Source organism: Miniopterus schreibersii, assembly GCF_964146895.1.
Source record: "Miniopterus schreibersii genome assembly, chromosome: 8".
Taxonomy (NCBI): domain Eukaryota; kingdom Metazoa; phylum Chordata; class Mammalia; order Chiroptera; family Miniopteridae; genus Miniopterus; species Miniopterus schreibersii.
In genome coordinates, this window is record NC_138109.1 from 32,828,221 (window position 1) to 32,844,984 (window position 16,764).

A 16,764-nucleotide genomic window follows, 5' to 3' on the forward strand; every position below is an offset into this window, starting at 1 on the left:
AACTAGCAGAACCCACAAATGTCCCCTCAAATGTCCCCTCTGAAGGAAGCCTGCTCTGATCTCTCCCATCGTTGCTGGACGGTGAGTTCTCTGAGAGCAGGACAAACCCTAGGACTCACATCTGCATCCCTAACAGAAGCCAGACCTAGTAACCAGCATGCTAGCCCCACATCCAAGCTGGTATGTCCATCTGCCTGCCCTCTCCACTGGATGCTCCCCAAGGCAGAGGCCAGGCCTGGGTTACACTTACTTCTCCAGGGACTAGCATACATACAGTCAAGCATATGGTAGCATATCCAGAAACAGCAGCATAAGTCTGGATGGTCGGGCTCCAGGAAATGTTTACTGAACAAATGAACAAATTAAAGAATGTACTGTCCAACCGAACTTTCTGTGGTAAAGGAAATGTTCTATATTTGCTCTGTCCAATATGGCAACCACTGGGCACATGTGTTTACTGAGTATGTGGAATGTGGCTGGCATGACAGAGGGACTGAATTTTTAATTAATTAATTAACTAATTAATTGTATTGTGAATTAATTAACTGTAATTAATTTAAATTTAAATAGCTATAAGTTCTTCCATAACAACATTTATGTCACAGGGTAGTTATAGGATTACACAAGATATCAATTTAAAAGAAAAAAATGATCCAGTGTCTTATAGTCCTCAACAGATGATCACCGCAGGATACTAAAAATGAAGAGGGGGAGGAGAAGGAAGAGGAGGGCCCCTAGCAGCCCAGAGCCCCCCCCCCCCCACTGGGCCAGAATCACACAATGGGAATTTACTTGTCTCCTAAATCCCTAGCAAATAGCTCTGGTGTATTCTGCGTGCATAAGCAGCCTGAGTTATTGAGAGAGTGAAAGTCTGGCGAGAGAGGGAAGGGGGCAGTGTGAGGCTGGGACAGGAGAGACTTGGAAGATTTTGCAAAAGCCAAGCTCTTGGCTTGTATTGCCGGAGACAAGGAGAGAGGACATCCCCTCCGAGGGGAAAGCTTAAGCAAGCAGGAACTGGCAACAGGTGCAAGAAAAGGGCTGACTAACCCATGCGGCTCCACCGACGGTGTCCTGCAGAGGGCTGCTCTACACACCCGGGTTTCCCACTGTCCCCAGAGGCCAAGTAGTCAAGTCCTTTCCTACCCAGACCACAGTGATTCTCTCACTAGCCTCGCAAGGGGAGCTAGCTAGCAAATATTTCCATTTCATAAGCTGGCAAATCAAGGCTCAGTGAGATTGTCCGAGGTCACGAGGCTTGGACTGGCTGGAGCCCAAGAGTCTGCTTAGGACAGTGAGCCTGGTGATAAGGTGGTGAAGCTGCACAGTGGAGGACTGCGCACCCGCCAGGCTGTGAACACTCTCCCAGTATCCACCTGCCCTCTAGACTGCAAGCTCCATGCACCAGAGGGCTCTGTTAACCCATCACAGTGTCCCACGACCCAGCCCAATACCTGGGACATAGCAGCCATTCAATACACAGTGATGAATGAACCAAGCAACAACCGCACCCAGGTGTAGCCCTTCCCAATTTCAGGATTTTTTTAGCACACTTCATCCTGTATACTCCTGACAATTGACTGGGCAGGGATCACTCTCACCGCTTTACGAATGGAAAACTGAGGCTCAGAAGTACAAGGCCACTCTGGGTTGCTGTCCTGAAAATCTGTTTGGGGAACTACCCAGTAAGTGCACCTTGACTGGAGAGGGACAGACCGATTCTGCTGTGTTCGTTCTGCTCTCTGGTCCACACTTCCTCTGCCAGTCAGAGACTCGTTCATCACAGACCCTGCTCCAAAGAGCCCAAGGTCTCATCGGGGAGAGAAACAGAGAGTCAAGCGTCTCTAATACCTGACTATTCAGTGAGAGAAAAGGGACAAAGGGCAGTCAGAAGATGAAGGAGGGGGTATTGGTAATTCTGGCCAGAGGAGGCAGTTTGTTGACTATGATGAATGGGTAAGATTGGACCCCAGGCAGCAGAGGTCCACAGGACCTGAGGGAAAGCCCACAGAGGAGGTGAGAAAGGGCAGGGTCTTGGAGTTAGACAGGCCTGCAGCTCTCACCTATTAGCTCTAGAAACGTGGGCAGGTTATTTAGCCTCTCTGGGCCTCAGTTTTTCTCATCTGTAAAATGAAGCTGGTATTAACCCCCACACACACACAAGGAGTAAATATAGGAAGAATTCAATGGTTGACAGGATATCTACTCACAGCAAGGTTCAACAAACAGAAGACTATAGTACTATAGAGGGCCACCAGCATGGGGAAGCGGAAAGCAGAACAGTAACAGCATCACACGTTTGGGAGGGACAACCAAGGTAATTCAGCCAGATATTAAAGTCAGAAGGCAACTCTCAACCCAATAAACCAAGGACTTGGGGAGGTCTGAGCTGTACCACAAACATCCGCCTCCTGCTGGACACAGAGCCACCACAGGCTGAGTGAGTGCCTTGGACTGACCCCAGGGCCAGGACCTGTCAGAGAGTTGTGCTGAGGCAGCCCACACCAACCTCAGCAAGGGACATGGCTCCTAACCTTCCCCTAGCCCTAAGTAAAGTCAAGATGCCAGCCAATCAGATCTGTGTCCTCCAGCACTGGGATTAGAACCTCAGTCTCTCTGACTCCAAAGTCCTAATTCTTTTAATTATACCAAAAAATAAATTTAAAAAACAGAGTAAGAGAACAGGATGCTGCAGTGCAGAGGAGAAATAACATCAGACGAAGTCAGGCCTAGAGACCTAGTCCCAGCTCTGCACTCAGTAAGACCAAAAACAACAGTTTAGCTTTGTTATATACCTACTGTGTGCTAGCCCCTGAGCTAGGTGCTCTGTAGACTTCTCATCTTGATCCCCACATCAACCCTATGAGATAAGAATTATCTCCATTTTATGAATTTCCTCCAGGGGGGAAACGAGGCTCAGAGTTCAATGAACTTGCCCAAGGTCCAACAAGTGGTATAGTTGGGATCTGAAACCAGTTCTAACTCCAAAAGCCATATGGCCACCTTTGCACAAGTATCATGGCCTCTCTGAACCTTAGTCTTCCCATTTGTTAAAAGGGAGACTGAATGACTAGTAATGATTTGAGCTTTACAGTTTATAAAGCTCAAACCACAACAGTGCCTGGAGAGGAGCCAGGAGGCCAATACTATCCCCCCAGGGGCTCTGTCTAAACTGTCCTGGAGTGGGAATCCGGATTGCATACCTCCAAATCCACCCAGGAGGGCTGCCGAGGGGTGGCTACTAGCTCTCAGTTCCAATACTTGGTCCAAGGTCCTTCTTCATCTTAAAGAAATGTGGGTCTGATGTGTTACAACCACCAATATCTGCTCTTTAAACCACAACACGAGACACATTTTACAGTGCCTGGGACTTTGCCTAGAAGAGAGGGCAGGTGCGCAGTAGAGAGTGCCTACCGTCCTGGGCCAGTCACACTGGGATGGCCATCAGGCCCTAGTTCCTCCACCTGGCCTGGCCTGGCAGCTCTGAGGCTTACAACCAAGGAGGGTCTGTGATCACTAAAGCCAACTCTTCCCAGGAGGGAAGATAAGAGAGGCCCAGATAGGTGAGAAGACTTGTTCAAGGTCACCTTGCAAATAAGGGTCAGACCTCACTATGAAGAGCCTCAAGGTGATGCTAGAAGGAGAATATGATTACATCTGCATGTGAGAACTCATTACACATTTTTTGGAATCTCATATATACTGAGAGCTTACTGTGTGTTCAACCTTGTAGAAAAAAAGAACATAAAACTCAGCTCCTCCTTTGCAGGTTATATGTTCCTTAAGGGCAGAGACTGGGTTCCCAACCTTCCTGGACATCCACTCTGACCCAGGCCTTGTCCTGGGCACATGGAATGCAAGGAGAATGAGACTCTGCCCCTGTCCTCAAGGACACTTAAGAAAATAGAAAATCGCCACAGAGAGTAACCAGTGCTATAGCAGAAGGATGGATAGGGGTTGTGGGTGCCAGAAATGGGGGAAGGCTCCTGAGAGGAGGTGGTACTTGAGTTGATTCTTAAAGAATAAGTAGGAGTCAGTGTGGTAGAAAGAAAGGGAAGGAGGACCCTTCCAAGGGTTATGTCTACCAAACATATGGTAGCAATAACAACAACAATAATAACCCCAACATTAACTGAGCATTTTTTCATGTGCTAGTCTCTGTATTAAAGCACTTACATGTACATGTATTAACTCATTTCGTCCTCATAGCAGTCTTTTGAAATAAGTCATTATTATTACTGCCCCCATTTTAAAGATAGGGATACTGAGACCAAGAGAGCTCAATAACTTGCCTAAGATCTCCAAGCCGGTACCCGCAGCCAGATTTAAACCTAGTGGCCTGGTTCCACACCCACAGCCTCAATGAGCACCCTATATACTTCTCACATGTGTACTTTGCGCCAGACCTGATAATGGACACAAAGATACAAAGATGAATATTTGAATATTCACTATTTCTTTCCCAACTTGTTCTAAAAATGATTTTTAGGAGGCACGAAGATGAATAAAAAGAAGTTCAGAGAATATAAGGAGAGAAGGACAAGAGAAAATTCCAGGTCTGGGGATACATAAGGAAAAGTCCGAGAACAAGCCAAGCAGGCATTAGCTGGACTGGCGGGAAAGCCTTAACTGCCAGATAGAAAGGCTCAGATTTTTCCCATTGGCCAACTGGTTGCCAATCTACAAACCAAGTTGTAGGTCAGGGGAGAGCGTTAAAGCATGTACCAACACTGTCCGTAGCACAAATCAATGTCTCTACAGACGTATGAGTAGTTGATAAAATACAAATCTATTTAAAAGAGCTCTTAAAACTAGTAACCTCATTCAACATTTTTTCTATCAACAGATACTAAAAACATAACTAATGTCACCCCAATAAATTTAATTTTTTAAAAAAAGAACATCTATAAAAAACATACTAAAAACATAACTGCTATCATGTGGACAGGGGAAATATTTTTGTCCTTGCATTTAGAAAACTTGAATACCCCTGCTGTCAGGGATGGAAAGTAACAGAAAGGTTTTAAGCAAGGAGTGCTAGGATTCAAGGTCTGAAGGATATTTTCTCTCCACCCACCCCTCTACCCCAACCTCTCCAAGCCCTGGATCTACTGGAAATGAACCATCTGAAGGCCCAAAGATGAGCCTACCCCGGCGAGAAGTTCCAATGCAGAGATATTCTCACAAAGAGCGCTACGTAAGTACAAATGACTGTTTGATCAATCATTTGGCCTCAGCATGGGATTTGGTTAGAATTAAAGCCATCTGGCTGGGGGGGTAAGGGCTGGGGGGGGAGAGTGATGGGGGAGGAGACAAGCAGGCGGGAAAATGACCCACTCCCTCCCTCAAAAAGCATTGTTAAAATATAACGGGGGGAAACAGTAAAGTCTGCGCTGTTATTTCAGCCTAAGCCACTTAATCCTTCAGCACATAAAGCAACTTATTTTATGACCTTTTCCCTTTAAAAAGTAAATCAGAAGACGCTGCCTTGAATTCAGATATCTCTGAAACACACCACTCATCCCTCCCAGAGAAATATCCTGTTTCATAAACCTTCTTCGAGATACTTGAAACTGCAGATCACTAAATGCCTAGCTTTAGGCATCTGACATTCCAGAGAATTAATATTTAAACTTATTATAGGAAAAAAGAATTACGTTTGGTTGAAGCATGAAATATTTAATAGTGTTCTCCAAATTAGAAACCCTATTTTGTTTCACACTGGAAATGCCAACATTATTACCTGGGCTTTACACTCAAATAAGATGAAATGCACAGGCGGTCTTGAGATTACATACACAATTACGGCCGATTTCTCCCGAGAGAAGGGGAGTGAGACAGGTTTGGGGAGTGGAAGCGATTGAGTTTCATTTTTACGATATACTTAAAATTATATTATCATTCTCTGCCTGCAGGGCTGGACTCGAGAGCGCTGAAGCTACTTAACCACTGAAAACTGTGTCAAGATCGGTGAGTCCACGGAGGCCTGGTGAAGCCGGCTGTCCTGGAACATGCCCACTGCTGGGCAGAACCCTGTAACGTTCTCTGCTTGCTAGGACAAAAGTATTAAGTGGTTTGGGATAAAAATTAAGCTTCATTTGACACAGTGGAACCTGGCAGCCTCTGCCGGCACGTGTAATTTATTTACAGGGTTGGAAAGTCGGCAAAATACATCATCAACTCTTACACAAACTTCTACTAGGTATTAAATACCCAAGCCTCAGAGAAGTAATTCATATAGTCTAGCGACGTTCCAAAATAAACTCAATCCCCAGTCCTCCTGAGAGCTTAAAACAGCAAATGGGATCTGTATTTTTTAAGTCGGGTTTATAATACTCCCGGGTTTCTTGCTAAAGCCTTATTTTCCATCAAACTTGTTATTTAAAAACAAAAGCAACAATATCTGAAAGAGTAATCTTGTTGCTAAAAAGACACAAATAGGAAGAGGCTGGGCCACATCGCAACCAGGAACTTCCCGATACTTCTTCCCACTCTCCTTTCCAGCCCAGCCTCTGCTCCAAAGGCAGAGAAGCCGTGGGCAATAAAGACTCCTGCAATTTCACCTTCAGAACACGTGTGATTCCTTGAGAATACCCATACATACGTTCTCATGAGTGCACTTGCCCTCGTGCAAGGCCACAGATACAAGCCAGCAAGGGGACCTTTTCCTTCCAAAGGGGGTCATTTGGTTCATTCATCAAAAGACCCATTTCCCACAAACTCTCAAGTTCACTCTGATCTCTGGCCTGTTCTCCCTCCCAAGCCCTTTACATCCCACCAAGCGTTTAAGAGGAAATTATTATTTAATAGATCTCGAGCAACCACGCCCAGTGAAGCATGCATTCTACACGCCAGGAGTGGTAGGGATCATGAGATGTCTCCAGAAGCAGGAGAAGGGAGACTGCAATCAGGTCCTGGGCCTGGAACCTCCCAAACTACATGGAAGACTCAAATAGGGATTAGAACCCACCTTAACTGATGGGGAGGTGCCACTGCTTCTGAGAAGGAGTGCTTCTAGGGGGCCCCTCCATAGCCTCAGAGAATACTTGCCTGAGAATCTTATGTCACAACTGGGAACCACTGTCCTTCCCTCATTTCACAGCAGGCCAGTGGGGAGAGCCCTAAGGGAGGTGGAGAGTCTCCCCTGAAAGTCACACCTTGGCCTGTTAGCTGAGAGTCAGGAAGTGCTACTCCGGGGAATGGCTGTCTGGACCAAAGGCCTCTGTTGCCTTTCCCCCCACTTCAGGGCATACTCTACAGCCACAGCAACCTGTTGCCACTGCTTGGATTTTAAAGGCTGTCCTGGAGAGCACTGTGCTTTAGGCTTTGCTGTCAGGCAGAACTGGGTTCCAATCCCAGGCTCTACTACATCTCACTTGCACGGCCCCAAGTCGCTGTGAATTAAATAGTAGCTCATTAATAGGACAAATCACTTAAACTTTCCAAGCTTCAGACCCCCCCACTGTAAAATTACAATAAGCCCTTCTGTCCTCTTCGGGTTGTTATTATTAAACGCAATCACAGCTATATAGTACCTGGCCTGGCACAGAGTAAGTACTCATAAAGGTTAGCTGACCTCCCTCTTCCTGTTCCTTCTGTGGTCAGCTACAGGAGTCCCAAGGAGAGGTCAAGTCTGTAACCTGGCCTGAAACAAAGGTGGCCTCTGTCCACCCTAGATCCTTACCAACCTTCCCAGCCCAGTTCTTGTGGAATCCTGGAGCATCGGAGCAGGAAGGACACTGGATCATCCCATCAAACTGCTTCCCATTTTACAGATGCGGAAACCGAGGCTCAAAGGGAAGGGCATGGCCCTCATGCACTGAGGCTGTACAATGGTGCATGTGTTTGCTTCAGACAGGCCCAACCATAACCACCAAATAAATTCAGGCCATACAGGAAATGCATTATTCAGTTAGCGGGCTGAAGGTCTCTTCTCAGTGCATCTGACTCAAATGCTGACTTTAAAAACACAGCCCGTAATGCTAACACAATCCGCCTCAGCCCGCCGGAAACCTTCTGAAGGAATAACCCTTTGGAGTTTAGGGGAAGACGGGGAAAGAAAAAAACAGATGCTTTAAGTGACTTTAAACTGTAAGACCACTGGGTTAGGGCTGTATTCTCTCCACCCCTACCCCATCCCAAGCCTCTGTTTTCTTACAGTTTTTTTATAAATAAGACTCTGGGAGACCAAAGCAGCCACAAAACATCCCCCCTCCTTGTTTGTTTGGGTTTTTTTTGGTGTTTTTTTTTGTTGTTTTTTTTTTGCTTTTCTTACTCAGTAACTCAGCTATTAGTCCCGGACTTTGCTTCTAATGCTGAAAGCATTTTTTTTTTCTCATTGTAAACTATTAATTTGGGCAGCGGCTGTTAATAAACAAGAAGTCCGTTCTTAAACTGCTAGAATCATTAGCACAGTGAAGGCGAGCAGCAGAAATATTTCAGAGTGTGCTCTTTTTCCTGGCCCTGGTACTACAGCTGCGCTCTTTGCATAAGGCCCGTTGAATTTTTCAAAGCCCACTGCAGAGTTTGTTTCATTTCTTCTCCCTCTTGCACTAAGTATCTTTGTTTCTTTAAACACAAAAATAAACTACCCCCTACCAAAAGAAACAACACAACCCTCTAGGTCCAAACTAACTGCAACTAAACTCTGTATTAAGAAAAATAATTAGCAAACCACACATTATAATTTAACTTTGAATATAACGATATTTATATTGAAAGACCACCATATGGGCTTCAATACAGGGAATTCTTTTCCAAGAAAATTGAGAGAAAGAAGGGAAATTACTCTCTCTATACAAAAGCCACAGTTAGCGAGAGTCACTGGTCAACTTACAAATAAAATTGGTATTTATTTGCTTGTTGTTTTTTCCCCTAATCCTATCCAAAAAGGGATGGCAAACCCTATTCCAAACTTTGGTTTCTCCCCTTTTCTCGGATGCTGGCCAAACTCCACAAAATAAAACCCAAGAAAATGATGATAATTATGCAACATTCAGAACAAAGAACATAAGAATATATTTTTTAAATGATTCATTGCACACTTATGCCTATAATGAGATTTTAACGCACTGTAAAAATAAGTGCGCTGGCTCACTTAGCTTCTCACGCAAACGTTACGCAGGGAGATGAATAATCAAAGATGGGGTGGGTTTGGGTTTTTTCCAGAAGTGTGAAGGAAAACCATGAAGTATAAAGAAACTTACGGATCTGTTTGGGGTTTTTTTAAATCCTCACCTGAGGATACGTTTTTATTGATTTTAAAGAGGGAGAGAAACATCTATGTGAAAAACATCAATCAGTTACCTCCCATAGACACCTCGACTAGGGAACCAAACCTGCAACCTAGATATGTGCCCTGACTAGGAACAGAATCCGCAACCTTTTTGGTATATGAGATGATGCTCCAACCTATTTAGCTACCTGGCCAGGACAAGAAACTTACGTTTTTTCATCGCAGACAGAGCAACACAGCCTATCAATATGATTCCACAGCTAAGAGGGTCTTAAGTTACGATCTCATATGATGGTAATCCTTCCATTCTGCTTCTAGAGAGCTGGGGAGGTAAGAAGGAGAGAGAAATTCTAGCCAAACAAGATTCTTAGGGAATCTTTGGGAATTACATTTCCACTATATGTCTACAAAACATTTGTCAGATATGTAACTCTTACCACTGTAGACAAAACATGTTCCTATCTCGTTTGTGTACCCACACACATACATGTTTCTCTTTGTCTCACTGAGCCTGACATTTGGCCAGCAGGTTTTTCTCCCCCTTATTTGAAATCTCAAGCACTGAAAAAATTTGGATCTGATTATTTCCGGATCACAGGACCAGCACTTTAAAATGGATGAAATGCAAGCAAATTGCCCACCAGAGCCGGAGGGGGTAAATGCTTTCAAAATAACTCATACCTTTCTGCTACGGATGTGCTAGCCCCTCCAAGGCTCTCCCAGAACATCAGGGCGGCTTCTGATTCTGACGAAGAAACTCTACCAGGTAACACCACCAAAACCATCACGTTTACTTTCCACCACCAGCAGCCCCTACCTTCCATGCACACAACCAACAGTTGCTTCCCTTTTTCGTTTTCCTTTAAAAATGTGTGTTGTGTGTGTTCTAGCTTTTTTTTTTAAGTTACAAGGTTGACTCCTTTTTGGCATTTACAGCCATGTTATGATGGCTGTTTACTAATGGCAGAGTCCACATTTGTCATGATCATCAGCCCCCTTTTGATTGCTAAGATGGGTCTAGTCTCAGTACATGATGAAAAGGGCCCAGTGAGTCTCCGTGAATTAAAAAGTATGCTTATTATCTGGTTTGGTCTGGGAACAGCAACTCTGGACAAACAGAAGCATCTGGTAAACTAAGATGTTTTCTAACGATGGCATAGATACCAGTTACCAATATCCAAAGATTCAAGACAGAAAAAATACCAAAAGCAAAAATATTTTAAATTCTCTGGGAATAATTGGGAGAGCATGAACACCAGTTCTTGACCGACAACACACACATGTAAAAGGTACAAGTTGTAGAACCAGAAACAAATATTCAGAACAGGAAACCTTAAATAATGCCACTTACTGTCTGTAGCTTTGAGCATTTTCCTTGAACCTGAATATCTTCATCTATAAAATGGGAATCGCAGTAATAAGAGCCAGTCTCTGCCCAGCACTCTACAGCCTGCAAAGCGCTTCTACGTCTGCTCCCTCGGAACAGCCCACAAGGTAGGCAGAGCACAGCTGGCGTGAGGGCAGATGAGACAGTGTGCGGGAACACACACTGAAAACTAAAGCTCCGTGCACAGGGAACGAGAGTCATCAAGCCATCGCCACAAAGCTGACCGCCTCCATAAAGCCCAGATGTTTACCTTCTTTCCTTGTCAGGACTTCCAAAAGCAGAGTGTCGGGTGTTTAATAATAAAAAAGAAAAACGCAGCATCTGGTAATTTGGCCTTTCCAGCTGTTTGGAATCTGGATAAACGGGACTCTGCCATAAACAGATCGTGATTCTTATTGTAAATGATGATAATGTTAGTCCATGACGTCGCACCATCCCCAGTGCCTCCTGACTCCAGATCTGGAAACACAGAGGACCTCAACATTTACGGAGAAGCTGCCGGATTCAAGAGCTCGCTCCCTTCCTCAGCTTAGGGTCTGTCCCAGGCAGAAGGCAGATCATCTGAAACCTGATTCCAGACCAAGCAATACTGTCTTCTCTCCCGTCACTGGGCAGCAGTGGCCACAAAAGATCTGAAGCTTGGCTCCTCTCAGTTTCCCCTGGCTAGCACACCAGTTAGTGCTCTTCACATTCAACATTTTAAAAATCAAACCTTTCTCCCTCTTCGTCCTATCCCCTTTATCTCAAGGATCACTGACTCCAGCTTGGTGCCCTGCATGAATTAATAAAAGAAATTCCTTTCACCTTTTTAATAAAGCATCCTTACAACCATTGTTTCATTTACCCTGGCAGGTAAGCATTATTACCTCTCATGCAAATAAAAAGCCAGAGGTTGAGGACATTAAACAAATTACAAGAGTAAACCCCCCAAATAATCAGGCACCGAGGCGTCCCTTTCACACTTTCACTAATGCTCTCCTCAGTCTTTCAAAGCAAGTCTCCCTGTAGGTTAATAAATGAGGAAACTAAGGCTCAGAGAGTGAAATAACTTCCCGTAAGGTCCCACAGATCATCCGTGGCAGGGTCTTACAATTTCCAGCACAGTCAATAAATATTTTTCAATTGGTATTTCTATCTGTTTCCAATAAGCCTCAGACTTGGAGCTAAACGCCAAACATTCAAAGGGTTACGTGGTCTGGGGAATATTTTGGTGGGAATAGGGACAGTAACAAGGTGCCGTTTCCTTACGGCGCTCTAAGAGGGCGGCCGAAACTCTGGTTTTCTCTCAGGTCAATTGTGAGGAAGAAGTTGCCCAGATGGACAGAGGCTGGGTCAGAAACCTCTAGAAACCTCTTTAAGCCCAGGTCCATGGGCAATGGGTTGGCCAGAGAACCCCACCCAGACCTGCTGGGTAGCCTTTTAACATGAGACACTTACCCCAACCTCAGGCCTCAGTTTCTTCATCTTTCAAATGGGTGTGATAAATCCTACCCCACCAGCCTGGCCAGAGACTGAAGAAACAGTTTAGAAGCCTCTTACAAAAAGCGTAACCAGAAAGATCATCCTATAGTACCAAGAAAGAGGTTCTTCCTCCCACCCCTTTATTCTCTTCTGCCCTTTCCAAATACAGTCCTAACATAAGGATCTCATATTTTAGACCTTGGCGGGAAGGTGTATGGATAAAAATAACTAGGGTTTGGAGAATGGAAGTGGAAGATCACACACAAAGCATCTAGATGAAAGATCTCTAGCCACGGCTGGGAACAAAGGCTATGTTTGATAGACATTCACTAGATCTGTGGAGACTCCATCTTCAGATGACAACAATGATTTTTTTAAATCCAAAACGTTGCAAGAGGGTATCTGTTTAAGGGAGGATTGTGTATGGAGTGGGGCAAGCCAAGGAGCTCAGGGCAGCAAATATTACTCACGTCTTGCTGCGCAGCACTCCTCTCTCTCTAGTATAAGAGAACCTCTTATGTGTATTCCAGCAATAATACTCCAAAGGTGGTTTTTCTATATCTTCCCTCTAAAATATAATCCCTGTCTCTTGAAAAAGAGACTGACATTTAAAACAATAAGAAATCGCTCTCTCCTACAAAGTCAGGTGTTTTCATTAAAAAAACCAAAAAAAATATTTACGTTTATTTCATCTTGCCTGTTCCTGAACTAGAAGTAGGGTATTTTTTACCCAGAAGAAGCTCTCATCTCTAAAAGTAAGCTGCCCTACCTTTTTGAAGTTGCTGGGGCTGATGCTAAAGGAGTGATAAAATAAACTGTTTCTGTCTTCCTTGAGAATCACCTGGAAATAGAACCAAGAGGTCCCAAACGCCAAAATAATTAAAGCCCAATGCTTTGGTTTTTTCCTCAGGGAGGGAAGAGGTGGGAGGCAGGGGGCACAGCACCTTAACAATTTCCCCAATTTCTGGTTAATTATCTGTCAGCATGAAACTTATAAATAATGGCTCAATAATAATTAACTGTGATGAGAACATGTTCATGAGAATCCTGGCATCGTCGCTGACTTTGAGCCCATAAACCGTACTGGGGCATGTATCTTAAACCCACTGGCCTTGCTGGGTAAAGGAAGAGTACTGCAAAGTAACTTTTTACCAAAGACTGTGCTTCTGAAGCATCAAGTACAGAAACCCATTTTTCAAGTCAGAACTTAACTCAGGCTATGTCATAGATTCATAAAATTTTTCATCAGGAATCCAGAAATCATCTGGTATAATTAATTCCTTCCTTGATATATGGGGAAACTGAGGTCCCAAGGCGGGAGGGATCTTGCTGGTGGCCTTTGTTATTTAGGGAGACCGGAATACTTGAAAATATGCCTTTAGCCAGCTCAGAGAGAGAGAGAGAGAGAGAGAGACACTCCAGTGACTACTCACTTCAATTTATAAGATTTTGACAAGTTTCACTCAACTTTTATCAGAAACATACATAAGCAAAATTATGTAATCTGACCTTTCTAGACACACTTCCCCACGATAAGCTTGTTGAGTTTAAATCAGATGCATCCTAAACAGGCATCGCTTTAGAATGACAAGCTAGTATCAAACTACTAGAGAGAAAATGATGACCTCCGGAGAAGTTCCACCACGCTCTCCGGAGGATTCCTGCAAAGGCGTGCGGCGGCTCGCGGCCCGCGTGTTGGCAGGGCCAGACTCACCCTTCCCCACTGCGGCGGCTTTGGACGAACCATAGTCTCGGGGGCTCCGCGACCGGAGGAGGTCCTGGACCCCAGGCGGTAGCGCAGACGGCCTGGGCAGCTGGTCACGAGGGTCCCCATCCCCACAGCCGCCACCGCCCACGGTGACCCTGAAGGCCACGTGCGCGCCGAGGCCTGAGGGCCCGCGGCCGGGACAGGGCGCGCAGGGGGCCTCCTTTGGCCTCTTGTCTGAGTGCGCTTGGGCCACCTCGCAGTGCATGGCGCCGGGGCGGGGCGCACAGATGGGGGTCGCGCCGGGCTCCTGCGGAGAGGAGACAGCACAGGAGCGTTAGAATGAGGGGGCGGCTCCCTTCTTCTCCTGGGGCCTCGGTTTATTCCTCACTTTAAAATGGACTAGCGACACCACACTTAACATAACCTGACAGACCTACCTGACCCAGGGTGAAAGCCCCTTCCTGTGAGCAGGGGCGGCTCGCACTTTCTTCCCCGGCTACTAGAGGGTCCCCGCTGCCAGCCGCCACAGCGCAACCTCCGGAGCCCCTATACCGCCCCCCTCGAATCCGCCTCCACCCACACCAGCCCTCCTTGGATGAATGGGGAAACTGAGGCCTGGAGAGGGAAGAGTGCGGAGTCACCCGGTGAGACAGGGAGTGGGCGGCGACGGGGATTCCTGGGACGGGGCCTGGCCTCGGGGGCGCTCTGGGACCAGGGTGCGCGCAGGGACCGGGGACTGCGCACCCGCGGAGCCCAGGAGCAGAGGCTCGCCCACGAACACCTACGCTCCGATGGGCGCTCGCTCCCACGGGGCGAACCCGTCACAGGCACACTGAGACTCGCACACTCCCACGCGCAGCCAAGAAACTGAACCCACCGCGCTCACAAACCCGCACAAAGTCAGTAACGCCCATACGCGCACACTCCCACGCACACACCCCCCCCCCCCGCAAATGTACACTCGGGGGACACAACGTACCACACCAGCTACTCTCTCATTCACCCTCTCAGACACTGAGGGACACTTGCAGCCACACTGTCTCACACTCCACACCCACACGCACGCTGGGTCCCCCTCCACGGAGCCTCGGCCCTTCCATCATCCCTCCTGGGGACCCCAAACTCTCCTTTCCCCTTGGTGCTCCCCGCGCCATCCCAAAGCTCTTTAGACATGAACGTCGCTGGGACAGCAGCCCCGGATTTCCCGGCCCGGGCGCCGGCCCCCCTCGCCCCGCGCCACGGGCCGCGCCCCCTCTCACCTCGCCGGGACCGCAGCAGCTCGCGGGGCTCACCGCTTGCGGCGCCTCCACTGGCGCCGCAGCCCCCGCAAGCAGCCGGGGCCGCTGCGGCGTCCTGCTGGGCGGCACCCCGAGTGGGGGCGGGGCCAAGGTCTGCCCGACAGCTACTCCGGCCACTGGCTCGCTGAGGCCGCCCCGCCAAGGCCAATCGCGGTGCGAGGGCGGGACCTTCTCGCCTGGGGGGCCTGGGCGGGGCTCGGAGGAGAGTTTGACAGGCCGTAGTGGCCAGAACCCTGCGCTGCCCGCCAAGGAGGGGGCCAGGCCCGTGGGGCGGCGCCGTGGGTGACAGGCCGGGCTCTGCCGTTGGGATTGGGCGGCCTGAGCAGTGGGGAGAATTGGACGTCAGGAGACCCGGCTCAGCCCGACTCTGTCCCCGTCTCTCCTAGCGGCTGGGGCAGGACCCTTCCCCTGTCCCTGGTCAGTTTTCTTCTCAAAGGAACAGAGTGAAACCTTCTAAGCGGGAGGTAAGAGATGTGAAAGGGCTCTAAAAGTTTTCTTGCAGAACCCAACCAGCTCACTTGAGAGCTCGCACAGATTTCTCAGTGAGTTAGATGCAGAGTTGGGACCCAAACTCAGGTCACTTTTCTTACGTTCCTGTTTTTGTGATTTTTTTCACTGGAAAAAGACCTGGCTAGAGGCTCTCAAACTCCAAAGATAAAAGGTAAACAAGCAAAAACAGAAACCAGGATCTCAACTAGAAAATATTCCAATTGAATATGACTGCGGTGGAGCTCCAGCGCCTAGATTTTTAGTGAATTCCTAGGAGAGCCTTACAGCTCCTGAGGGTTGAGACCCGCTCGTCTAAGTTCCTCCGGATCCTGGAACCAGGTTCCCCTGCATTCTGGGCTCCCCTCACCAACAGCAGTGTCTCAGAGACCACTGGACAAATAACAAGACTTCAGGGCGACTGGAAACAGTGCTCAGTTCCCTTCTCTGCCTCTGGTGCAAACCCTGATTGTCCACCCAGGCCCAGCATATCTGCCAGGGCCACTGGAGGACCCAGGAGGACCCTGAGATGGTCCCTGCATTTCATCTCGGCCTGCCTCCTGCACTGTTTGCTGGTGACTTGGGTGGGCTCCAAAGTTTCTGTCTGGCACTCTTTGGCCTTGATCTCAAATTGAAAAATGTATATGAACAGGTCTCACAAAACAGGATTCGGCACCTTAAGCAGCATCCCTGGGACCTTCAAAATCCAGGACTTTAGAATCACAGGATCCTAAAACCTGATTTCCTATAATTGATTAAATATAGCATCTTACATTTAGAGAGTGATAATGGTAGGAAGGACCTTGGAGACTGAGTTAGACCCATCCCACAAGCAGAGGAGAGAGGATATGACTGGCCCACAGCAGTATGGTGGGTGTTGCAGAGCTGGCACTGGAATCCAGGCTTCCCCAGTCCCAGTCCAGTGCTCTTCCTCCTATACCAGCCATGCTGCCTCTAATACGTACAAGATATCAACCAACTCTGCCCATTATACACAGGCCAAGGGCCAAGGCCTGCATAGGGCATCTGAAAGATCTTGGCTCTCTCTGGGATTTAGAATTGAGCATTGTTGCTACTTTTATGGCAGGAGGGGAAGGGGTAGAAAGGAACAAAAGTAGCTTACCAACCCCTCCACATGCCACCAGGTGCTCCTCCCCCTCCCCCCACACTTCTGAAGTTCCAGTGCTAGCTT

General features: G+C 47.3%; 1 protein-coding gene across 3 annotated transcripts in view; it reads right to left on the minus strand.

Annotated features, from left to right (window-relative positions):
- The window catches only part of GLIS1 (GLIS family zinc finger 1), a 442,963-nt gene extending 427,819 nt beyond the window's left edge, over window positions 1–15,144 (minus strand). For 2 of the 3 annotated variants that reach the window (XM_081144895.1, XM_081144897.1), the window contains exons 1-2: window positions 15,048–15,144; window positions 13,795–14,095 (exon numbers count right to left, since the gene is read on the minus strand). In XM_081144895.1, the coding sequence (XP_081001021.1) occupies window positions 13,795–14,053 (259 nt within the window). In that variant the 5' untranslated portion in view covers window positions 14,054–14,095; window positions 15,048–15,144. Of the gene's footprint in view, window positions 1–9,442; window positions 9,534–13,794; window positions 14,096–15,047 lie in introns of those variants that run through there. The other variant, XM_081144896.1, reaches the window with a different exon arrangement.
- Between the last annotated feature and the right edge of the window lie 1,620 nt (window positions 15,145–16,764).